This window comes from Adiantum capillus-veneris, chromosome 6, assembly GCF_014529385.1.
Source record: "Adiantum capillus-veneris isolate H3 chromosome 6, ASM1452938v2, whole genome shotgun sequence".
Lineage (NCBI taxonomy): Eukaryota > Viridiplantae > Streptophyta > Polypodiopsida > Polypodiales > Pteridaceae > Adiantum > Adiantum capillus-veneris.
In genome coordinates, this window is record NC_140936.1 from 148,896,466 (window position 1) to 148,921,401 (window position 24,936).

General features: G+C 45.1%; 1 protein-coding gene across 1 annotated transcript in view; it reads left to right on the plus strand.

Annotated features, from left to right (window-relative positions):
- Positions 1-23,494, plus strand: part of LOC147456451 (autophagy-related protein 9-like) — a 70,103-nt gene extending 46,609 nt beyond the window's left edge. The window contains exons 3-9 of the mRNA XM_086514908.1: positions 20,300-20,522; positions 20,611-20,790; positions 20,894-21,100; positions 21,201-21,278; positions 21,686-21,756; positions 21,886-21,996; positions 22,081-23,494. Coding sequence (XP_086371034.1) covers positions 20,300-20,522; positions 20,611-20,790; positions 20,894-21,100; positions 21,201-21,278; positions 21,686-21,756; positions 21,886-21,996; positions 22,081-22,996 — 1,786 coding nt within the window. The 3' untranslated portion in view covers positions 22,997-23,494. The remainder of the gene's footprint in view (positions 1-20,299; positions 20,523-20,610; positions 20,791-20,893; positions 21,101-21,200; positions 21,279-21,685; positions 21,757-21,885; positions 21,997-22,080) is intronic.
- Positions 23,495-24,936: the final 1,442 nt, after the last annotated feature.

The following is a 24,936-nucleotide window of genomic DNA, read 5'->3' on the forward strand; positions in this document are numbered from 1 at the left end:
GCACATAACCAGAAATTGTTACCTGAGCGCGTTCCAATGCCGAAACGGAGATCCTTTTCGCGACGGAAATGCTCCAAACTTTGTGTGTGTGTATAGTAGGTAGAGAGGAATTGTTTCCTACTAAAGCTTTGCTGAAATTCACCCTAATACAGGTGATTAGGGGCTGAAAACAGAGAATTTGCAGCAGCTAGTAGAGAGAGAAAAAGAGTTTTCTACTACTTTACGCGATGAAACTTCTCCCACAGCTGCCTATGACTATGAGAGGCCTTGTTCTAGGTGATGGGTGCACAGAGGCTCCACATACACCACAAGGTGCTGCTCTCAAGCTTCAATGGAGAGCTTCACTGCGTAGAGGATGTTCAACTTAGGGGAGGTAGTGCACTGCCAACCTGGCAAGAGGGGGAGGGGTTGCTCTCTTATAGCCTCCCAGAAGAGGGGGCGCTAGCATGAAGAGAGGGAGTGAGAGAGTGAGAGAGATTGCATGGGAAAGTGTGCCAAGTGGCACACTTACTTTAAAATTTAAAAACCATTCAACTTCTGACTAAAAAAATCCTATGCTAGTTAATGAAATGTGCAATTAAGTGCACAACTGTAGACATAGATGCAACCAATTAAATTGTTAACTGATCCCCAGCGCAATGTCGTACCGACACTGCTCTGGCATTACCTGTTCGCACTTGTCCGGCCATTTGGTCCAACGCAAATCATTTAAGAATACTTTAACTAACTTATCCTAAGGTCGTAAAATAATCAGACCTTAGGGTTAATTATTCTAAGGACCCCATCTCATTCCTGTGCTTGCACTAGCGCGCGTAATTTTCTGAGCCTGAAATCTGAGGCTGCTATCTACCCCTTCATTGAAGACCCGATTTCCCAATCGCTAGGGCTTCAGGGTATTTTCTGCTAGGGTCTCCCTGAGGTGCACTGGCCCAAACATGGGCGCACCTGAGGCCCCAGAACTGCTAAATCTATTCTGATGTGCACACAACTAATTAGATAATTCTTTTCTCGTAAATAAATTAATTATTTACAAAGTCTGACTTAGTTACATATTGCATGAACATAGTACAAGCCGTACTCCAAACTCTGCATTTTCTCCAGGAAGCATGCCAGAAGAATGAGCCCTTCGCACATATTTAAAGGTCCCTGGCCTATGAAAAGCAGTTTACATGAAAAGCCTTCAAAATCAAAAGCTTTTGGTCCAAAAGCAATGCCAAAAAGCTGCCAGTGTATATTACGAAAATCCGTAGAGTCCTGCCATGTCAACAATGCCAGCGTAAAAAGCGGAAATCCGTACAGTTCTGCCACGTTAGCAATCGACGGAATTTTCAAAAATCTGCCTTGTCATTAATTTTTGGCTTTTTGAGGGTCCTGCTTTATTTTAATCCTTTATGTCACTCCGATGGGGCCCCCATAAGTTGGTAGGACTTCTTCTTCTGTTACTTGTTCTTCTTAGGGTTTAGGCTCCTTGGCCGACATCTGCAAGTTGGCTCCATTCTTCAGGGCTTTGACATGTCAACAGTTTGTGACACTTTCGGTATTTCTTTTTATATTAATCTGGTGCCGCCACGCCTTGTGAACGCCTTGAGCCACGTGCTGCATCATTATTCGCCTGTGCATGTTTGTTTTCTATCTGTCATCTGAACTCGGCCTAATTCTTTGATAAATCCAGACAATCTAGGAGATGCATTGGGGTTGTTGATCTAATAAATAGGCCAGCTTGAGGTCGCCTGGAGAAGTCTATATGGTTGTCTCTTTGTCTATAGCCTCATGGGATGTTCTTCTATGGTGCCGCGGGCCTTCCCTACATGCGGGGAGCCATGGTACTAGATAGAGGGGAATGCTCTATATAGACAAGGAACTAGAGGAATGGGGCTAAGGAAATGTTACAACTCTATCCAAGAGTTGCACAAGAGGATCGGGTGGGCGTTTTGGTTGAGTAAGCAATCCAAGAATGTTTAGCATGAGTATCGGCATTGTACCGAGTTCAAGTAATATAAAGAAATACTGAAAGGGGCACCAAGGTTTGGGGCAGTGCTCTCTCGGGGTGGAACTCTGCCACTCCCCGTCTCGTGTCGTGCATCTCTTTCTGTTCAGTTGTGATTTGAAGTGCTTAAAGTTGTTGAGTCTGTTATTATCTGTCGGCATGTGGTGCTGGTCTCGTGGCAGTGGTATCAAAGCTTCAGGCGTGTGCTTTTTTGAAAGCAGACGGGTTCCACCAAAGAGTAGATAGAGCAAACCGGCAATTCCAAAGTTTTTATTTGAAGAATCTTCGTGTCCCGACCCCGGACTTATTAGCCACTCCCACCCTTACTTCATCGTGCATGGGACGCGCTCCCGTCTTCATCGCTTTGTCTTATAGGGCATAAGCCGTAAAGATCACTTGCAGAGAAGGATCATTTTTTTTTTCTTTTCGAGCTTTTTTTTTTCTCAGAGGCAGTGCCATGCGATGGTGGATGTCTATAGCTACCAAACCGCACACTCCAAGGACTTGACAAGCTTTCAAATTCTTTTTTGCCGGAAGTTATATGGTTTCTGGCAGCTTCTGGTAGAGTGGGGTATCCTGAAATGCTTACCACGGAAACCCTTGCAAATTACGACTTGAAATTTCTCGATATCTCCCAATAGGTGTCTCTTCTCGAGCTGATAACCTTGGAGGTCCAGTATTATTGGTATATATTGGGGTTACCATCACCGCCACGGGAACACTGTTTCTCGAGGCTTGTTTTGACTATTCAAGAGTTCATGGACCATACTGCGGTCGACCTTTTTAGGTTGTTTGCGGGGGGAGTGACGAGATAGTCGTTGAGTAGCTTCATACCGTAGACCGTCTGTCTTGGGGAAGTGCTCAGCGACGTTCATTATGTCTTCTAACATGCATATGTGAGCATTTGTGTTGCATTGTGATGTGCCAACCACTAAATATTCCTTTTTGGATGAGATACTTCTGGGAAGCCAATGACCCAGGATATCAAAAGTTCCGATTTGGAATGAGACTCCTTATTGGATGAGATACTTCTCGGAAAACCAAGGACCTAGGATATCAAGAGCTCCAATGTGGAATGAGACTCCTTATTGGATGAGATTCTTCTGGGAAGCCAACGACTTAGGAAATCAAGAGCTCCGATTTGGAATGAGAAAACTGATTGTCCCTCGGAATGCCCCTCTTACATTTTTGAGCTAACTTGAGTTGTTTTGCAAATATGTTGTAATCACGGACGATTACTTTTTTTCAAGAAGGGGGGATGTCACAAATTGTTGACGTGTCAGGTCACTGAAGAACGGAGCCAACTTGCAGATCCCGGCCGAGAAGCTTAAACCCTAAGTGAAGAAGCAGAGGAAGTTTATCGACTTACAAAGTCTTGCCGAGTGGCCTATTTTCAAAGAAGAATTCCCGCCAACTTATGGGACCCCATTCGAAGGGGCCCAAGTGACATAAAGGCATTAAAAATAAAGCAAGCCCCCACACACACACACGATGCGAGCTGATGATGTGGCAGCTGTACAGACATATTTCCACAATTCATGTACGGAATTTTCCGTTTTACGTTGGCTGTGCTGATGTGGCACCTGTATGGATTTTCGCAAAACGCATTGGGAGTTTTTTGGGCGCTAGTCATTTGGGACTAGATGATTTAGAGTTTGAAGCTTTTTCATGTAAATTGCTTTTCATAGGCAAAGGGCCTTTAAGTATGTGCAGAGGGCTCATTCTTTGGCACTCCTCTGGGTGAAGGTGCAGAGCATGAGAGTATAGGCATTGTACCGAGTTCAAGTAATATAAAGAAATACCAAAAGGGGTGCCAAGGTTTGGGGCCAGTGCTCTCTCGGGGTGGAACTCCGCCACTCCTCGTCTCGTGTCTCATATCTCTCTTGTTCAGTTGTTATTTGAAGTGCTTAAAGTTGTTCAGTCTGTTCTTTTCCGTCGGCACGTGGTGCTCGAGTACCCCTCTCTACCAGAAGCTTCACTCCAAAGAAAAAAATATCGGATGTCATGTAACTTCAGGCAAAAAAAATTCTTGAAAGGTTGCGGAGTCCTTAGAGTGTGCAGCTTGGTAGCTTTATACATCCACCAGTGCATGGCAATGCCTCTGAGAGAAAAAAGTCTTGGTAGCTCGATTTTTTTTTTTGATCCTTCCCATGCAAGTGATCTTGAATTCCTTATGGCTTATGCCTTTGTCACGTGACACATCTAACCCTATGTGTTCGTGGACAAGCTACAGCATGGACATGGTTCAGTTCAGTCAAGTCAGTCTAGGATAGGAAGTGATCTGGCACTTTTGTGAGTTTGTTCGCAGACCGTGCATGTCCGGGCACTTAGATTAAATGCATATCCTCCGGTTGCACACATGATTACCATCATAATCCATCATAATCCATCAGGGGAATTTTCCAATGCATTAAACCTATTTTTTCTATTTTTGACATTTTTCACTTATTTGTTAAGTGACTTTTGTTGGGAACTAGGTAGGGCAATTTTGTAAGATAATATATAAGCAACCTAGCACTAGCACTATCTGGCAGAGGAGGAGAAAGGGCATCAGGCAATTTACTGCAGCAGGCTTCTCTCTCCCACTCTCAGCAAGAACAAGAACCCATCAGCCTGGCGCTTTTCCACAAAGTAGCCTGGCATTTTTCCACAAGGCAACTTCAGCGACTTCAGCCCTGATCCTTGGCGTTTTCAGCAGGGGTTGCAACATCAATTCAGCAGGGAAAAATCAGCAACATAGGACAAGCAACTCAACGTTTTTCAAGCAGCCTAATCAGCGTTTTCAGATCCAGCGAACCAGCGCTTCAGAGAGCAGCATATCAGCGTTTTAGAGGCAGCAGGGCAGCGTTTTGCACATGCAAGTCCAGCGTTTTTCCAGCAGCAAGACATCATCGATTTCAGCCCATAAGAAGTAGCAGAAGGAAGTCAATTCAGCCATCACAGTCATCGTCCCGTCGTCTGTACAGCTTTCAGTTTTCAGCCATAGTCTCGTCCTCCTCGGCACCATTGTCGGCCTCGACATAGCAAGCATTTAGACTCATTGCATCAGCCATTGTACCAGATTGTGCAATCAATAGTAGACCACTCTCGCCATTGAGAGTGGGGCCATGGAGGAGGGTTTTACAACGTCTCTGGTGTCGTATTCTCTTCTCTCTCTATCTCTTAGTCTCATGCACATTCACGCACAGTGTCCATTCACTTTGTTTGTGTCCATTGTACTCTCTCATTAAAGAACGTCCCCCTTTCCTAAGTAAAAGGAAACCGTGAGCACAGTTTGGAGCACTCATCTTGAGCAAAGTTCAACATTCATTCCGCTGCACCTTACATTGGATCAAAGCTTTGGCAGTGTTTTGTATCACTCAAGGAAAGAACCACAAGAATTTTTTTTTGCTTGTTGCGGTCGCACGTAACCCAAGTCCTCTTGGGCGTGTCGATTCTTAATCGTGTTTTTGAAGAGTGACAGGAAACCCAAGAAAGAAGGACTTGTTCAGACTCCAGCCTCCCCTTGTGCCTCTTTTCACTCATTCAGAGCGGACCGTGCACTTAGCGGTCGGCCAATCGACGTGAGGTGGGAAAAAGCAACCTTGGTGTGAGCGCAAGGCCGCCAAGGGGTCCGTCGCGGAAAAGAGCAGAACTCGGGTGAAGAGAAGATCGTTCTCTAACACAGCTTGCAAGCGAAAGAAGAACCTCAAGAACTCAAGACCCCCAAGAACCCAAGAACCCAAGACCCACAAGAACCCAAGTTCCTCGTGAACTTAAGAACCAAAGATCACAGTGTATGGTCATCACCCGAAGCGGAATGGATACTTTACATGGAGGTGATGGGCATGAAAGTAGTGAAGAAGAATTTCCTCACCATGGAGGTTTTCCTGACCCCCCCTCTTCCCCATCTACGCCAGGGATTGCACTAAATCCTATGGAAGCTTTGGTGAAATCGATGATGGACACGATGGTACAACAAGAAGCGACTCGCATTGCCTTGGAACGCGAGCGCGATGCACGAAAAGAAAGAGAAGCACAAAGAAAGGAGGCTGTCACGGGGACGTGGCAGCTGTTAAGTATGTCACGAGGACGTGGCAACTGCTAACTTTAGTTGTTAGTTTCTTTCCAATGGGTTTTGTTTTATTTTTGAGACCCTCTTTTTGAAGTAGCAAACGGTCGGACATTGTATGGCCAATGTGAACGGTAGTTTCACCCGTAGACGGGAAGTGGTCGGCACTGGAATTCGTATAGTAAGAGGATGTCTAGGCTCAGAGCAAGATCATATAGGTCCCCCTGTCGTACTTAGCAAGTTGGTGGACACTAGGAAGTGAACTCAATAAAGGCTTAAAGTCAAGGTGTGACTACCAACAGAAAGTATATGACAGTTGGGCCACATTGCACTTTTGGATGTGGTCCCAATGAGGATAGATGGTCAGAAGACCATTGGGAGCTTGACGGAATCATTTCCTAAAATTTAGGGAACTGCTATTTTGGGCCACAAAATGTGTTCGCGTCATTACCTCCGGTATGACTAGGGGAACACTTTACAACTCTGCCGCGAAGTCAACTGAGCAACCAATTGGGAGATTTTTAGGCGGCAAACCCGAAACGGGAAAATGCTTGTAAATGTGCCAAGTGGCCCATTTCTGTGCACTTGCATCATGCATCAAGAAGTGGCGCTGAATTTATAGCTGGGAGGCTCATTTTTGAGTTTCATGCCACAGGTTAAGAGCTATGGAGTGCTTCCTTTCCCTCTATGTACACTGTGGTGCCAGGAGTGATACCCTGCACGCTACACACTGCTCTCTCTCCCCCTTACGTGCAGTTATGTGATGCCCCACAAGAGGGCTTTTCATTTGACTGATGTACAGTTGTGTGGGTTCATGCGCGATTGCCGAGGCAAGAGCCTCTTGCACAGGTACTGGGTTAGCTAGTGGCTAATCTCCCATAGGTACAGGTGAATTCGGAGAGGTTTCACGGGAGAAATCTCGTCCGATTCAAAGGGCAAGTAGCCCTATAGGTGCGGGAGCTCGAGGTCTTGCTACAGATGCGACTGGTACGCGAAACAGAGCCTAAAACAGGGAATTACCTCCAGCTGTGTATTTTGCAGGATTAGGGTTTCGGCCCTAATCGGTCCCTAATACCCCCAGGAGGTTCGGGGACGCGAGGGGACCGCTGTACAGGTCATTTGGCGCATTTTTGGGGCAGAAAACAGTGAATTCAGCGTGCTGCAGATTCTCGCCAGGTTTTGCAAAGTGTCCGTATGCGTCGGGAAAGTCATCTACTCCGTGGTGATACTGACTATGAAGCGTCCTAGTACAATTATGTTGCCGAAATCGGGCCAGAACAGGTGTTTCTTAGCGTGGATTGTGCGGGGCAGCTCTTAGGAGATCACAGGTGGTATTCCCTCTGTTAAAGAATAAAGAAATACCGAAAGGGGCGCCAATTTTGGGGCCTACAGGTGTGTGTACTTAGGTGTTAATCCTTGTTACAGGTTACCTTTACAAAGTGCTCTGTGTGTCTAAAGTAAAGAATTTCGGGTGAAAGCCAACGCCTACCGCCCCACGGGCCGGTTTCATGGTTCGGTTGCCGGGACATCAATCACTTTTTCCTTAAAGAGTGAGCCTCGGTTGTTTTGGGTAAAGACACAGAGTGCAGGAACGTGGGATTACACTATGGCCGACAAGGGAAAGGGCATTATGGAAGAGGGTTCCTCTTCAAAGGACAGGCAGGAAATCCCTAAGGTTTTCGAGATTGGCGAGAGCTCATGGCCACGTCAGTTTGTACCTCCTGTCAATGTGAATGTCCCTCCAGTAGTACAGGGCTTTATGACTGGGCAACTTGAGGATGATGCGTTCCGTACTCGGTTAGTTGCTGCAGTGAATGTCTTTTCGCAGCCGGTGCAGAATCCAAGGTTTATGGAGTTCTTGCAAGCGCCACCAGTGCAACAGCAAAATAGGCAACCTACACCGCTGTGAGCGGGATGAAAACACACACAGCGCCTCTATAACGACCCGACACACACTCTTGGGAAGATACACACACACACTATGGGGCACCACTCGGCTTACACAACACACCTGGCCGAGACAGGGAACACACCTCTGGAGTGAGAGGAGAGAGACTATCCACTTGCCCACTCCACACAGACACACACACACACACACACCCAAAAAACTCAGCTCAAAAGAGAAGAATTTCTGATGTTTAGATACAAATGAGCTTGGGCCAACACCAATGGGGCAAATAGCTCACATAGTATGGGTAAAATAAGCCAGATACAATCACAAACTGGAGCAGAAACTTCGCTCATAGGAGAAACTTACACAGCCAAAACAACAGAAAAAGAGGGAGGAATTTGGCAAAATGGACAGCGCCATCGCGTTCGGAACGGCCCAAAACCCCAGTCTACAATGTCAAAGTGCTCAAATCCGACCTCGGATGAGCAGTTTACGGCCAAAACAAGCTCCAAAATGAGCAAAAACACACCTGCGGCTGTTCCTCCTCTCTTCTCCACGTTTTTTCTGGTCTTCTCTCTGTTTTTTCAGTTCCCACACTTAGCTTTATTAGTTGGGCACCCTTGGCCTTTTAGATGACCTCAAACGGACCCCGAACAGGCCAAAAACTGACCTCGCAGTGCATTCGCACACCTGGCACTCAGCTTTTTTCCAATAATGCATCTCGCCACCACGTGAAGTGGCCCCAAAAAGTGGTTCTAATGATGACCTTTCTGCATAACTCTCACCAGAAAACACCCACGTTGTGTCCGTCCTCATCCGCGTGCAAATATTGACCTCGTTCGCCCTCCTGATGCCACTAGATGCCATCTGACGCACCTGCTGACCTCACGTCGTCGGCCCGCGGATAGCTTCCTCGAGAAGTTTTACGCGCTACCAACTCCTCCTTATTGTAGAAAAAACACACTAGTATTGATAATAGTGAAAATCGCTGCACTATGTACATGCTGTCCTACCTGTACACATGTGGGCCCCACGTAACCACCTGGCTATGGAAATCGGGTAATCCTTTATTCGATGCACCATGCCTGTGTATGTACATATGCGCAATCCCTTGCTCAAAAAAACTCCTGACACCGCGTACAGAGCTTGTTGAGGCTCAAGCCGAGGTACTTCATGCGGCTCAGGAGGATAGGGAACACTCACATGTGGCGGAGTCAGGGGCTCCAAAACAAGTTCCTCTCGTGCTTGAACAGGTGGCTAGAACACCTATTCGACAGGTTATGCTAGTTCAGCCGGCCATCTTTCCGAGCCAGCATGTTGTCTTGAATGGATAGGGAATTGGATACCAAGCTATGCACCAAGTTTTTCCACCACCCACGGTACATCCTGGGTATTTCGGGGGTGGATCAGTGTTCCAAAGCATGGCTGGTCATGCGCCTGGAAGTCAGTCGTACATGCCAGGAACAGTGTTTGGGGGTATGCAAGGCATCATGCCAAACCCCATGTATGGTAGTATCGACATGCGGCAGGGTTTTCAGAGCAACCACGGCCAGTTTGGGGTGCCACAGGGTCATTTTGGCATGGTTGGTCTTTCTGGACAGTAATCAAATATCGCACCTCTGACGCAAAATGTGAATGGCCAAGATGTGCCGATCATGCCTACTACAGTGCCCGTGTTGCAGACCATTCCATATGACAACTTGGGGCACTGGAGAAGCCGAAGGCTTACGAAGAAGGTGGTGCAGCTATAAAGTTCAATACCTTCAGTGGTTTCGAGGATAAGACAAAGGCCCTCACTTTCCTCCAGCAGTTTGATACGGCTTATGCGGGAGGGAATTTTACAGAGGCCTCGAAGGTCAAGAAAGCTGCCACTTTCTTAAAGGACAATGCGCTTACATGGTGAACCACATTGTTAATGCAGGGACAACACCCGCCACTTTTCAAGCAAATGTTTGCATCTGCTTGGCTGTCAAATGAATTTGAAGCCGATGTCATGACAGATTGGCACCAGCTTACTTCAGCTTCGTGCAAGAGCTTGCTGGAGTACAATAGGAGGTTTTGTAAAGCGTTACTCTCAGTGACCTCCTACAGATTTGTGCCATTGACAGAGCAGATAGAGAAGTACTGTTGTGGGCTGCTTAAAGGGCTTCACGATTACTGTGCCAAGAACAGAGTGGCTACCCTCACTCAGCTTATGGAAGTTGCGAACACTGGTCTTGCCTTGTTGAAGGAAGAGGACAATGGATTTCCGAGCAACGACAAAGGAGGGCAGCAAAAGAAAAATTCAGCGAAGAAGCCCTTTGTGAAAACGGCTCCTGATGTGTCACAGGGGTCAGAAAAGGCCACCAAAGACAAGGATTCAGCTAGGACTTCTAGAGCGCATGCAAAGAAACAGAAAAGGAAGCCTTTTGTGCGCAAGTCGCTCGAGGAAAAGAAGGTCCTAATGGCTGAGAACAAATGCTTTATATGCGAGTAGCTTGGTCACTTTGCTACCAATTGTCCACAAAGGAAAAGACCAGCTGACTCAGAGGATAAAGAAGACCAGAAAGGCAAGAAGCCTAAACCCACGGCAGGTTTAGTGCGAGACATGGTGGGTGACAGGCCCAACACAAATGCCAATGAGTTATGCAGGGCATGGGGTAAAGTTAGGGATCAGACGGCACTCATCTTCTTTGATCCAGGTGCCAAAGCCAACTTTATCTCACCAGAGTTAGCTATGAAGCTGGGCATCAGAGCTGAAGAGATGGGGTACACAGCAGAGGCAGGGTTGGCAAGTCCTGGCCACTCAGAGTGTGTTACTCCCATCATTGGAAAGCTGTATGTGGACATAGAAGAGTTCTACATCATGCCGCTGGAAGAATGTGACACCTTGTTGGGGATCCCGTGGATGTTTCGAGTGCATGGAGTCTTGGATGCCTACAACAAAAAGATCAGTGTACAGCATAGGGGCAAAACTCACATCTTGGATGTAAAGCTTAAAGGAGAGTCAGTCCCTATTGTATCTGCTATCACTTCTGTAATAAAGAATCATCTTTCTGTGTACTTGATTTTTGCACGTGAGGTCAACATTTTTGCAAAAGTTTAGTGACTGTTTTTTTGATTCATTGCCGCCAGAGAGACCATCAGACCATCGGACCATCGGATAGATTTGGTGCCAGGGTGTAGCCCACCAAATAGACCTCCCTACAGGGTTAGCGCGGCGCAGCAGAAAGAGATTATAGGCTAGGTTGAGGAGTTTTTAGAGAAGGGGCTGATTCAGCCTAGTTCTTCACCCTTTTGCTCCCCAGTGCTCCTAGTGCAGAAGAAGGATGGCTCATGGCGCATGTGTGTTGATTACCGTGCGTTGAATAGAATACCATCAAGAATAGGTTTCCTATTCCTCGAATTAATGATATTCTCGATCGTTTAGAGGGTGTTGCAAGTTTTAGTAGGATAGACCTTAAGAGTGGGTACCATCAGATTCATATAAGGCCAGAGGATGTGCACAAGATTGCGTTTAGAACGACATTTGGTCTACCGTCTTTATGAGTTTCTAGTGATGTAGTTTGGGCTAACAAATGCTCCTGCCACGTTCAACAGAATGATGGACCGGATTTTCCGCTTGCATCAACAGTTTGTTGGGACGTTCTTCGATGACATGATAGTGTAGCCGAAGAATGAAGAGGAGCATAGGCGTCACTTGACCATTGTGTTCGAAGAGCTGCGCAGTCATAGGTTGCTTGTCAATCCTAAGAAAAGTGAATTCTTCCTCGAAGAGATCCACTTTTTTGGTCACATAGTCTCAAAGGATGGTGTTAGAATGGATCCCGCAAAGGTCGAAGCTATCAAAACATGGCCAGACTTGAAGACTGTGCACGATGTCAGAAGCTTCTTGGGATTGTGTTCCTACCATAGAAGGTTTATCAGAAATTTTGCAGAGATAGCATCGCCTCTTCACGCATTGCAAAAGAAAGAGGTCACTTTCAGATGGACCCAAAAAGAGATTTCAGCTTTTAGTCTCTTAAAGGAAAAGTTGACTTCAGATCTAGTAATTGTCTTGCCAGATCTCAGGAAGTCATTTGTGGTCCAGTGTGACGCGTGTGGCAGTAGCATCGAAGTAGTGCTAATGCAAGACGGACGGGTAGTAGCTTATGAAAGCTGAATTTTGCAAGGGCGAGAGAGGACTATGCAAGTCTATGAAAAAGAGCTCTTGGCTGTGATTCATGCGCTTTCTAGCTGGAAGCTCTACCTCTTAGGTGCTGATTTTGTTGTCCAAACAGATCATCAGACCTTGCGATACTTCTTGACACAGTCAAAGTTATCCGAAAAGCATATGCCATGGGCAAACATTCTTTCCACGTTCCACTTCCAGATTATGCATGTGGAAGGCAAGAAGAATGTTGTGGCTGATGCATTATCAAGAAAGCCACAAATTTCAGCTGTGTCAATTCGTTATCATCATGAGCTAGATGACATGAAGGAACTGTATACTGCCAATGAAGATTTTGCAAGGATCTTTGAACAGTTACAAGAGGGGCAACATCACGAGCACTACCTCCTCAGAGATGGTTTTATGATGATGCATGGCAGACTTTGTGTCACTAGGCCACTGCGACATAAGGTCATGGAAGAGAGTCATGTCCCACCGAATGCAGGGCATCGTGGCATTGATGCAACAATTAAAGCGGTAGAGACATTCTTCTATTGGCCTACCTTGAGGAGAGATGTGGATGCCTTTGTGCGAGCATGCATAGTTTGCCAAGAGGTCAAGTTTGACAGGCAAAAGGCACCAAGGTTGTTACAACCATTGCCGATTCCGGATAAGCCATGGGAAAGCATTGCTATGGACTTTATCTTTGATCTTCTAAGAACGCCAACAGGGAATGATGGTATATGGACCATTATCTGCAGGTTCAACAAGCAAGCCCATTTTATCCCTGTCAAGAAGAAGATAAAATCTGATCAGATGGCACGCTTATTCATGTACAATGTGTTTAAGTACCATGGTATGCCACAATCGATTATCAGTGATCGTGATCCTCGCATGACGAGTTTGTTCTGGAGAGGATTGTTTGAGAACATGGGCACTACGCTCAAGTTCTCGTCTTCGTTTCATCCACAAACTGATGGACAGTCAGAAGAGGCTAATTCTAATGTCTTAGATCTGTTGAAATGCTATGTGTCAGATAATAAGGGCAAGTAGGAACAGTATTTGCCTATGCTTGAGTATGCGTACAATAATACGGTGCATTCGTCTACTGGCAAAGCACCTTTTGAGTTTGTTGAAGGCGGCAAAAAGGTTCCTCCCATTTTGCATACAAAGGACAAAATCTTTGAGGCAGATCGATAGGTTGAGAACATGGATGAGATGTATAAGAAAATTAAAGTTGCCTTGGAGAAGACTCAGGCAAAACAGAAAAAGGGTGCTGGTCGTCACCGTCGTGAATTGCTGGTATCACCTGGTGATTGGGTTCTGTTAAGGTTCGAAAAGGCAAGATTAAAGAAAATGAAGGGCAAGGAACGGTTGTTTCCTAAGCTCAGTATGCGTTACTATGGGCCTTTTCAAGTGCTTGACAAGATCAACGATGTGGCTTACAGGCTGAAATTGCCTGGTGCATGGAAGATTCATAATGCATTTCACGTGCGCCTTCTAAGACCCTTCGTGGGTGATGTGCCAGAAGATATGCCAGATGAGGATCAGCCAAAGGTTGAGGAACTTGATGAGATCCTGGTACTTGAGCAAGTTTTGACACATAAGGACAAAAAAGTTAAAGGACAGGTTGCAAGACGCTATTTGGTGAAGTTCAAGAACTATCCGCCTATGGATGCAAAGTGGATGGAAGAGCATGAACTGTCAGAGTCACCAAATGTATTGCAGCTTTACCTTGAAGCCTTTGGGTTGCAGCCTACTTATGCCCCAACCCAACGTGTGCAAAGGAGGGGTAATGATAGAGCTAGTATATCAAATGTACATATGAATTCAGTGTAATAGATGGAAATGACAAAAGTATGAAGGTCTCATTAAGTCATTTGTATCTATGTGTTGCGACCTTTCTTGCGGATACATGCAATGATAAAAGAGTGTTGATAGCACAAGATCATCAGTGGCGTGTATTTATGGTATGCAATCGAGGACGTTTGTGATTTCAAGAGGGAGTTATGTCACAAGGATGTGGCAGCTGTTAACTATGTCACGAGGACGTGGCAACTGCTAACTTTACTTGTTGGTTTCTTTCCAATGGGTTTTGTTTTATTTTTGAGACCCTCTTTTTGAAGTAGGCCAATGTGAATGGTAGTTTCACCCGCAGATGGAAAGTGGTCGGCATTGGAATTCGTATAGTAAGAGGATGTCTAGGCTCAGAGCAAGATTATATAGGTCCCCGCGTCGCACTTAGCAAGTTGGTGGATACTAGGAAGTGAACTCAATAAAGGCCTAAAGTCAAGGTGTGACTACCAACAAAAAGTATTCGACAGTTGGTCCACATTGCACTTTTGGATGCGGTCCCAATGAGGATAGATGGTCAGAAGACCATTGGGAGCCCGACGGAATCATTTCCTAAAATTTAGGGAACTGCTATTTTGGGCCATGAAATGTATTCATGTCATTACCTCCGGTATGACTTGGGGAACACTTTACAACTTTGCCGCGAAGTCAACTGAGCAACCAATGGGGAGATTTTTAGGCGGCAAGCCCGAAACGGGAAAATGCTTGTAAATGCGCCAAGTGGCACATTTCTGTGTACTTGCCTCATGCATCAAGAAGTGGCACTGAATTTATAGCTGGGAGGCTCATTTTTTAGTTTCGTGCCACAGGTTAAGAGCTATGAAGTGCTTCCTTTCCCTCTATGTACACTGTGGTGCCAGGAGTGATGCCTTGCACGCTACACACTGCTCTCCCCCTTACGTGCAGTTATGTGATGCCCCACAAGAGGGCTTTTCATTTGACTGATGTACAGTTGTGTGGGTTCATGCGCGATTGCCGAGGCAAGAGCCTCTTGCACAGGTACTGGGTTAGCTAGTGGCTAATCCCCCGCAGGTACAGGTGAATTCGGAGAGGTTTCACGTGAGAAATCTCGTCCGATTCAAAGGGCAAGTAGCTCTACAGGTGCGGGAGCTCGAGGTCTTGCTACAGATGCGACCGGCACACGAAACAGAGCCTAAAACAGGGAATTACAGCCTGCTGTGTATTTTTGCAGGTTTAGGGTTTCAGCCCTAAACGGTCCCTAATACCCCCAGGAGGTTGGGGACGCGAGGGGACCGTTGTACAGGTGATCTGGTGCATTTTTGGGGTAGAAAACAAAGAATTCAGCGTGCTGCAGATTCTCGCCAGGTTTTGCAAAGTGTCCGTATGCGTCGGGAAAGTTATCTACTGCGTGGGGATACTGACTGTGAAGCGTCCTAGTACAATTATGCTACCGAAATCGGGCCAGAACAGGTGTTTCTTAGCCTGGATTGTGCGGGGCAGCTCTTAGGAGATCACAGGTGTTATTCCCTCTGTGAAAGAATAAAGAATTACCGAAAGGGGGCCAATTTGGGGGCTTACAGGTTGTCGGCGTATGCTCGGAGCATTCTAGCTTCCGAGCCGTGTGTGTACTTAGGTGTTAATCCCCGTTACAGGTTACCTTTGCAAAGTGCTCTGTGTGTGTCTAATGTAAAGAATTTCGGGTGAAAGCCAACGCCTACCGCCCCACGGGCCGGTTTCAGAGGTAGCTGAAGAAAGACTAGCGGCCTTGGAGGCCGATCGTGAGGCTCAGAGAGACCTACGCACGCAAGAATTGGTTCGACAGGTTCTCGCCTTGAAGTCCGAGCCAGCCAAAGATGTTGGTAGTTCATCAAGTGGCGCAAGCCGAGATTCGGACTCCAACAACCCAGTCACATAGAAGATCCAATTCAGTAAGTATGATGGTAAGATGGATGCTACGATTATTCATTCTTGGTTGCATCAATTTAATGCTTATTTTGCGACAACTAAAAAGACAGGGAATAGCAAGGTTTGACGGTAGCCATGTACCTTGCCGGTGATGCCATCAATTGGTACCACGCATGGCAAGACGCACATTTAGCCGCGCACCTAGAGGAAGCTGACGAATTCACGTCCCTTTCCTTCAATTGGGCCGATTTCCAAGACAAGCTCAAGGCGCGGTTTATACCACCTCAGTATCTCACACGATTGAAGGACGATTGGCGCGGTCTCAAGCAAAATGGTATGCCAGTTATGTCTTTCTCTAATCGTGTTTTGCAGCTCGGCACTCAATTACGCAAATCGGATGCGGAGCGCAAGGAGGCATTTCTTTATGGATTTGACAAGTATATCAAGTACCATTTCGAGGTGCTCGATCCAATTGATCTCAATAAGGCGGTAGCGATTGCTCTCGCACAGGAGATGAAGCACAACAAGGGAAAGCCCAAGGAAAACAAGACTTCGACAAGTACCTCTCCAACTTCTCAGAACCTTCAGAACGGTAAGAAGGTAAGAAGGGTAACTCTTCTAACCAATCTTCCAATAGTCTCTCAGAAAAGAACTCTCAAAATGAACCTAAGGGTAAAGCTAACACAATTGCTAAACCTAAGCTCACTCCATATGAAAAGGTAGCACAAGGAATTCTAGGAGGATACATCACGTTGTTTTCATGGTCACATAAAAAGAACATATCCTAAGCTTGAATCGAATGAATCTAAAGAACCCACAGACCCCACTTTCTCTGTCAATGCAATAAATGACAACACGAGTGTGGTCAAGTTTCTCATGACCCTCCCATTGATGAGTCTCTCATTAAGTGTTATGGTCATATGACGGGGCTATTTTGTCATATTGTTTGACCCAGGCAATATGCATGATGTGATTAATCCCTCTCTTGTTGAGAGAGCCCGCTTAGAGGTTAGTCAGAAATCTCCTCTCGAGGTTTCTGGCTTCGCTCCCGGTATGGACTCTCTCATCATGAAAAAGTGCCTTGATGTGTTGTTTACAGTTCAACAAAGTGCTTTCCATAGAAATTTTTTTGTCTCTCCTCGTGATATGATTTTGGGCATTCGATGGTTTCGTGAGCATAACCCTCTCATTGATTGGGCGGAAAATATGTTCACTTTCAATTGCAAAAGTGACTCTCCTCTTGTCATTCGTGGAGAGCAAGTTGTTCATTCTCCATCTCTCATTTCTAATGTGCAGGCGAAGATTGAAAGGATTCAGGAAAAGGAGACTCTCTCAGTCTCTTCTTCTCCAACGCATGACACACAAGATTTGCATGATGACTTGAATCATGATGATTTGAATGACAATGATAAGCATGATGATCACGATGTGATTTCTCACAAGCATGATGATTTGTATGATCAAGACGTGATTGTTTCCAAGGATGATAGTTTAGTTGATGCTTTTTTTAGCGAAGCTAACCTCGTTGCAGATACGATCAATCACGAAGAATCGATCTTGGCTTTTGAGTCGAGGTCCACAGTACCCCTTCAGGCAGATTCGATCAAACACGAAGAACCAATCTTGGCTTTCGAGTCTAGGTCCAAAAAACCCTTACAGGAAGTACTATGTGTTCAAATGATTCGTCAGCACGCATTGTTCGAGTTTTTCATTCGTGATCGTTTCTGTATTTTAGTCAGCATCTATATGTAATCCCTTTTCCTACGCATGACATATTGTACGTTGAGCACGTTTCACTCATGAATGAGCACGGATGTATGCGGATTTCTCATGAAAAGCTGAAAAGTATGCATTCATGGAAGTCATATTCCATGTCTCTTCCTTGGCATGGCACAATTGTAGAAAGAGCACAAGCAAGTATGAGCACCAAGGATGGGCATTTCTGTTGTGAATTGCCACAGTTGATTGATTTAGATCAGAAGAGAAAGACTCAAGCTCATTGTTTGCGTGTGTGTGGTGAATGTTTGGCACTCCGTCTATTTGCTCATCTACATTGCATGCACAGTCTTTTAGGAAGACGAGATTTTTTTCCAGTCACCTTACATGGAATAGGTATGTTCATGTTTTTGTGTTGGAAGTGGTTTCAAGCATTTTCAACCTTGGAGATTCTTGAAGAAAATGGACCTACGTTCATAGACAAAGTTGAAGCATTGAAGGAGCTACATAGGATTTTGTGTCGCTTTCGGCGCGGCCCAAAGTAGCAAGCGTTGTAGACCTTTATGAAGTTCAAGTATCGCATGACCCACACATCAGAGTGGGCGGGCGAAGAGTCCTTTCTAGGATTCCGGATGTTATTGGCGATCTCCCTCGACGCCATACAGCTCGGTACCAGTACCTCACTTTAAAGAGGAGCGGATGTCACGTGACACATCTAACCCTATGTGTCTGTGGACAAGCTACAACATTGACAGGGTTCAGTTCAGTCACGTCAGTTTAGGATAGGAAGTGATCTGGCACTTTTGTGAGTCTGTTCGTAGACCGTGCATGTCCAAGCACTTAGATTAGATGCATATCCTCTGGTTGCACATATCATTACCATCAGAATCCATCAGGGGATTTTCCAGTGCATTAAACCTATTTTTCCTATTTTTGACATTTTTCACTTATTTATATAGTGACTTTTGTTGGGAACTAGGTAGGGCAATTTTGCTAAGATAATATATAAGCAACCTAGCACTAGCACTATCTGGCAGAGGAGGAGAAAGGGCATCAAACAATTTATTGCAGCAGGCTTCTCTCTCCCACTCTCAGCAAGAAGAAGAACCCATCAGCCTGGCGTTTTTCCACAAGGAAACTTCAGCGATTTCAGCCCTGATCCTCGGCGTTTTCAGCAGGGGTTGCACATCAATTCAGCAGGGAAAAATCAGCAACACAGGACCAGCAACTCAGCGTTTTTCAAGCAGCCTAATCAGCGTTTTCAGATCCAGCAACCCAACGCATCAAAGAGCAGCATATCAGCGTTTTACGGGCAGCAGGGCAGCGTTTTGCACATGCAAGTCTAGCGTTTTTCCAGCAGCATGACATCATCGATTTCAGCCCATAAGAAGTAGCAGAAGGAAATCAGTTCAGCCATCACAGTCGTCGTCCCGTCATCTGTACAACATTCAGGTTTCAGCCATAGTCTCGTCCTTGTCGGCACCACCGTCCGCCTCGACATAGCAAGCATTTAGACTCATTGCATCAGCCATTGTACCAGATTGTGCAATCAATAGTAGACCACTCTCGCCATCGAGAGTGGGGCCCTTGGAGGAGGGTTTTACAACGTCTCTGGTGTCGTATTCTCTTCTCTCTCTATCTCTTAGTCTCATGCACCTTCACGTAGAGTGTCCATTCACTTTGTTTGTGTCCATTGCACTCTCTCATTAAAGAACGGAAGGCTCTCCCCCTTCCCTAAGTAAAAGGAACCTTGAGCACAGTTTGGAGCACTCATCTTGAGCAAAGTTTACAGGTTTTTTCCAGAGGACCACATCCCCTCCACTCCTAGATCCACTGAGGGAAGTGACTCTCCCAACAGGCTGAGGCGAGCCGGGCCAGACGACACCCATGTGTTACTAGATGTTGGGCCCCACGACTCCACCGCAGACAGATTGAGGAGATCAAGACCCGAGCGCGTCGAGCTACTGAGGAGAGACGAGCCCATATGATGGCTCACCTAATTGCGTTCATCCGAGCAGCTTTTGCTCACGATCCTCCCATGTACCACATTTTAGTATTTTACACCCTTCTATTGGCATAGGATGGAGCTAGCTAGCTTGATGCATTTGCATGGTTGTACTACCTGAGCATATAGACATGCAAATACCCCTAGTGCTAGAGCCCCATTGCCCCCCCCCCCCCCATACATCCCATCACAAACCAAGGTTTTGATCCTTATCCTTATTTTGTACCAGTTTGGATTGTTTTGTCTTTTCCGATAGATGGAGTACATACACCCTTGTATATTTGATTTGTCTCATAGGCTGACTTTGGCCTCACATAGGCGTTAAAAACCTGTGTGCGCGCGCGCGCGCTATGCTTGACCTCTCAAGTCTCGTTATCTCCATCTCTCGCTCCGTTCTACTAGAGAAAAGAAACATTTATGTCAAGGAATTAAATGGTCCAATAACTGACCTTGCTCACATTTGTCATCTGCTGCGGGAGACAGAATTTAACTAGACTCAAAGTATTGTGTGTGATGAATGTAAGTGATATATGCATGATGGAGCTGATGGTTACACAGTTTACAATACCCCCTTTAGTTGTGCACTTTCTTGTTTGTTATTGGTTTAGTCTTTGGGTTCTAAAAGCGATTGAGGTTTTTGCTTTGGTGGAGTTGTATATGCTCTCTTCCTAGCCCCTCAAATGCAGATTTTCTCATGCCTCACTCGAGTTTTATTAACAAAAGAAATACAGAATTTTAGGTTTGTGTTTTTCTTGTGCTGAATCCTGAGGAGGGCTTTGAGAGTTTCTTAATTTTTGTAGGAACTTTCTTGTTCGGAAGGAGTTCATTAATAATCCCCGAGGACTACAAAGAAGATTGATGGCAGTGGGGCTTGCAATGCTATTGCTGTCTCCTTTTCTTGTAATCTTCATGTTCGTCTACTTCTTCTTGCGACATGCAGAAGAGTTCTACCATCATCCAAGCTCAGCTACATCACGTAGATGGTCCAATCTGGCCAGATGGATGTTTCGAGAATTTAATGAGGTCTTTTGTTCAAACATTGCATCCTGTGTATTGATGCTTCACCATATTAATGTCTCAAGTAGTAATTTACTGCTTCATTTTACTTCAGATGGATCATTTATTTAGCCAAAGGCTGAACTCTAGCTACAAGCATGCTGTGGAATACATGAAGCAGTTCCCCTCCATGATATTATCGCAGCTTGCCAAGTTCATTTCATTTGTTTCTGGAGGATTTGTAGCCACTCTCCTCATAATTGCCTTCCTTGACGAGTCACTTCTCGAGGCACATGTATGATTTCCATCTTCATGATGACAATAGAGGAACATGAAAGCTGTTTGATTGAAGCTTTTGATGACACGGCTGACATTTACTGATTGTGTTACATTTGCAGATTTTTGGTCGCAACTTATTGTGGTTTGCAGCAGTGTTTACAACAATAACAGCAATAAGTCGTTCTTTTGTGATAGAAGAATTTGAGGTCTTTGAACCTGAGAGGTATCTAAGGCTCGTTTCATGTTTCACTCACTATATGCCAAAACATTGGAGAGGAGCAGAGAACAAAGATGTGGTTCGGGCTGAGTTCGAGTCACTCTTTCAGGTGGGCAAGTCATAGTGTACGTTCACGAGCTGTTAAATATCACTCTTTACTTTTGGTTGCAAGGGATGGCTATAGTGTGTGTGTTCCCTTGCTTTTGCAGTATACTGGCATGACTTTACTGGAAGAGCTGCTCTCCATCTTTGTAACACCTTATGCTCTCATCTTTCTCCTTCCAAAGGTAAATTCTGCTATTCTGCCTGATTTCTTTCCACGATCTCTTTATCTAGAGTGTTAGCTGGGGTATAGAAGTGTTGCTCGCAACAGGTAACTCTGGGCTTTCTTTGTCAAGAGTGGAGGCTTTATATTATCGTGAGTGGGATTGTTCAGTGTTACCAATCCAAGACTGTTGGCTTAGGCTACGTCATCTGCAAGTGTACTTTAAGGCTTGTGCTTGTTTCACAAGTCTTTCCCTCGGAGCTGTATTTCCAGATTAGTAGGGATTCGGACCGTATTTGAGATTAGGAAGCACACGAGCAAGGTGAGGATGCCAGTGGGGTTACTGGGTTAGTCACTTGCATTTATTCATCTTGGGGTTGCTTTTAATTCTTTTTGTGGCTAAGTGTGCTTTTGTTGCTGCATGTGCAGTATGTGGAGGATATGCTCCAGTTTATTAGAGATTTCTCTGTGCACATTGATGGGGTTGGTGATGTTTGCAGGTGAGTGCACCTTATGCTAGGTGTGCGTTAAATTTTGTTTCCTTTACTGTATTTTATGAAATCTTTGGGAATGCTAAAAGGCTATGCTGCCACTTGCGTTGTGTTACATTTGGTTCTTTCTTGTTTCAGCTTGAGTGTTTTCGACTTTGAGCACCATGGAAACCAGAATTATGGCTCCCCTTTCCATACTCAAAAGGCAATGCGAAGCTGTCAGGGGAAACTGGAGAAATCTTTTCTCAGGTAGGTGGAAGGCTCCTTTGTTGTGATATTGATTATAACATTTTGCAAATTGGCCCCCCAACAAATTCGGTTTTGCTCATGCAGCTTTCAAAGTAGCTACCCCCATTGGGTACCCGATTTCAATGGCAAAAGGTTTCTCTCCATTCTTGCTGATTTCCAAGCTCGTAGTATTGATGAACTGCAACGAGCTAGTAGCTATTCTCATCGGTTTTCAAGACCTCAAGGTCATGGTGTGCAGAGCAACTTCCTTTCGTTACTTATGCAACCTGGTTATGGTTTTAAATGGCCACTTTCTGGCAGCATTAGTGCCCAAGAACAGGTTCAATCTATTGATTTAAGAGGAGATCTTTTATTTTGGGGAAACAATCTGCCCCCTGATCATTTGTATTGGCTTGTTGATCAATACTACATGTCTCGGTCCTCTCAAATTGGCCTGAGACGGGCAGCTACTGATCTTGAAGTAGGCAATGATGTTGAGAGCTATGAGACTCCTTATCAACGGAATGTGCCAAGCTGTGTGACTCACATAACTAGTGAAAATTTTCAGGCAGAAACATCTGACTTTGAAGGTTGTCAGCACCTCTTGCATTCTCGTAGAAATGTTACTGGTCAGGTGCCTCCCCTCTTTTCAATACATGAATTACCTCAAGATACGTTCAGGGGGGAGGTCTCGGAAATATCCGATCAGCTGGAGAATGTGGGAGCAAGGCAAAACTCTGCATATGTTGGACGGCCAGACATGAATCAATGGGGTTTACAGCAGCAAGGACGGCCCTCCGCCTTGTTGACCCAGGGGAGCTTTCTAGAGCCTCCATCTTTTGGAGTGGGACATTTTGCTGGAAGCAGCTATGGGTCCTCTCATGATAGTGATGAGGATCAGGAAAAACCATGGGATCTGATGCACTCACATCAGACCTACAAAAACAGTATGTTAGAAGAAAAAGTCTCAGATTTCGAGCTTCCTTTTGGGGATGTGTATGATGACACACGCCAAAGCTAACACAATAGCCAGCGGCAGGATAGCCAAATGGGGTATTGTGAATGAAGTCAATCGTGTCAGCTATATTTCGACCACCTTGTCGAGAAAAGAGGACTTCAAGCAGGACGGGCTTTGCTCTTCAGGCCTTGTTTGTGCATAGCTATTCTTTTTTGGCTCGTCTGTGAGTGGTGGCAGGCGTGCTGCACCTGAAGATATCAGCCAACCGCCTTATTGTAAAGTGACTGGATACAGATGTCAGTTGATCTGCAGAGCTCGTCCAATTATAAAATTTATTACCATTGAAAGCCCCTATGCTGGGCTTCGATGCACCAATCTGTACAGGACTAGTTTTTTTCAATCAGCCCTTCTCAGGGGCTGTATTCTATATGACCATAATTCAGTGGAAAAGTTTTTGTTAAACCCCTTTCAACAAAGCACATTGCCAAGTTGCCAACTATGTGACATGTGAGAAATCAGCATATTATGCAGGTTAAATTGCATTAGAATATGCTTTATCTTTCTCACGTCTTCCATTACCTTTAGGATGGAGTTGCTTCTTTTTGTACTTTCTGTCTCTACTCAATTTTGTCAACAGAGAAGTGGAAAGTTGTGTGCACATGTTGTGGATGTCAGCAGGCTGGAATTATGATCAAACAATGAGGGCTTGAGAGCATATGGGAATAGATCACTGTGTGCGCTCACGAACGAGCGACATGGTAAGCACCTAGCACCTGCCATTGATGAAGGGAAGGCCGCTCGTAAAGCCACAGCCACAAAGTGAGCCCAAAGTGGAATCATAATTTTCTTAGGGGATGCTCACTCCCAATTATGACCATATGAGCTTTATGAGGAGCATTATGTCTCAAGTGCTAGATCAATGCATGTGTTATGGCAGAGAGAGAGAGACTAGTATACTAAGAGGTGGTTTTACAGGAGACAATTTCATTACTCATGTATGAATCACCTCTACTGGGTCATCCATAGTAGGCAAACAGGTTATGGCAACTATGTGGCATTAGAAATCCCATGCTGTCCTCACTAATAATGGGCTCATGAATTGCAGTACATCCTGGACAAATGAATCGCCCCCAGATCAACCATCAAGATTTGAGTTCAACTACTTAAAGCTACTCCATGGTACCTTAGACGTTATCCAAGCTTGATTGACCTAAGCTTGATTGACCTAAGCTTGATTGACCTTACTCTTGACATAGCAAAAGCAAGCCAAAACAAAAGAAGAATTCATAAATTGGTGCAGTAATGGCCTCGACAAGCATAGTATGAGCCCCCCAATCCCTTCGGAGCGGGGTACATTCCTCTTGAGCCACTAGTGAAGGATTTGCCCTAGCTCACTAGCAAAGCATGTGCAATTGTAACCCTAATAAAACTAATCAATTGTAACCCTAATACAACTAATCGTTCCTAACTTGCAATCCTTAAAGAGTGGTAAATCTCATTGCTTTTTTCCTTGGATGTTCAAGAGGCACAACCATTGACCTTCGCTTGATAAGCTACCAAATATGTGCTAGAGGTCACTCTTATGGGTCATAGCTATGTTGAATCAATGCTTAAGTATATAAAAAGTCCTGAGAGGAACCTTACCAAAAGATTTGGGCAAACATTCTTTCATATTGTAGTTAGCCTAAGCATTCTTTCCTACTTAATCATTTGCCAATCTTTCTAGGGCTGAGCCTTTTGTTTTGGTTTAGTGTTTGCTTTTATTGGTACTCATATTTTAAATAACTTAGGGTTATTGTATAACTTAAATTACATTCCTAACCTCTAGATTTGGCTTGACATGATTGGTCGGCGTTGCAACCACCAGGTTGCTTGGTCCACCTTCATTGTCATTTGCACCTTGGATACACATTCTTTTGTGTCTCATGTGCTTGAGGTGATGATGTACTACACACTTATATACTTAACAACTAGTAAAATTAGAAAGGATAATAAAAAGAACC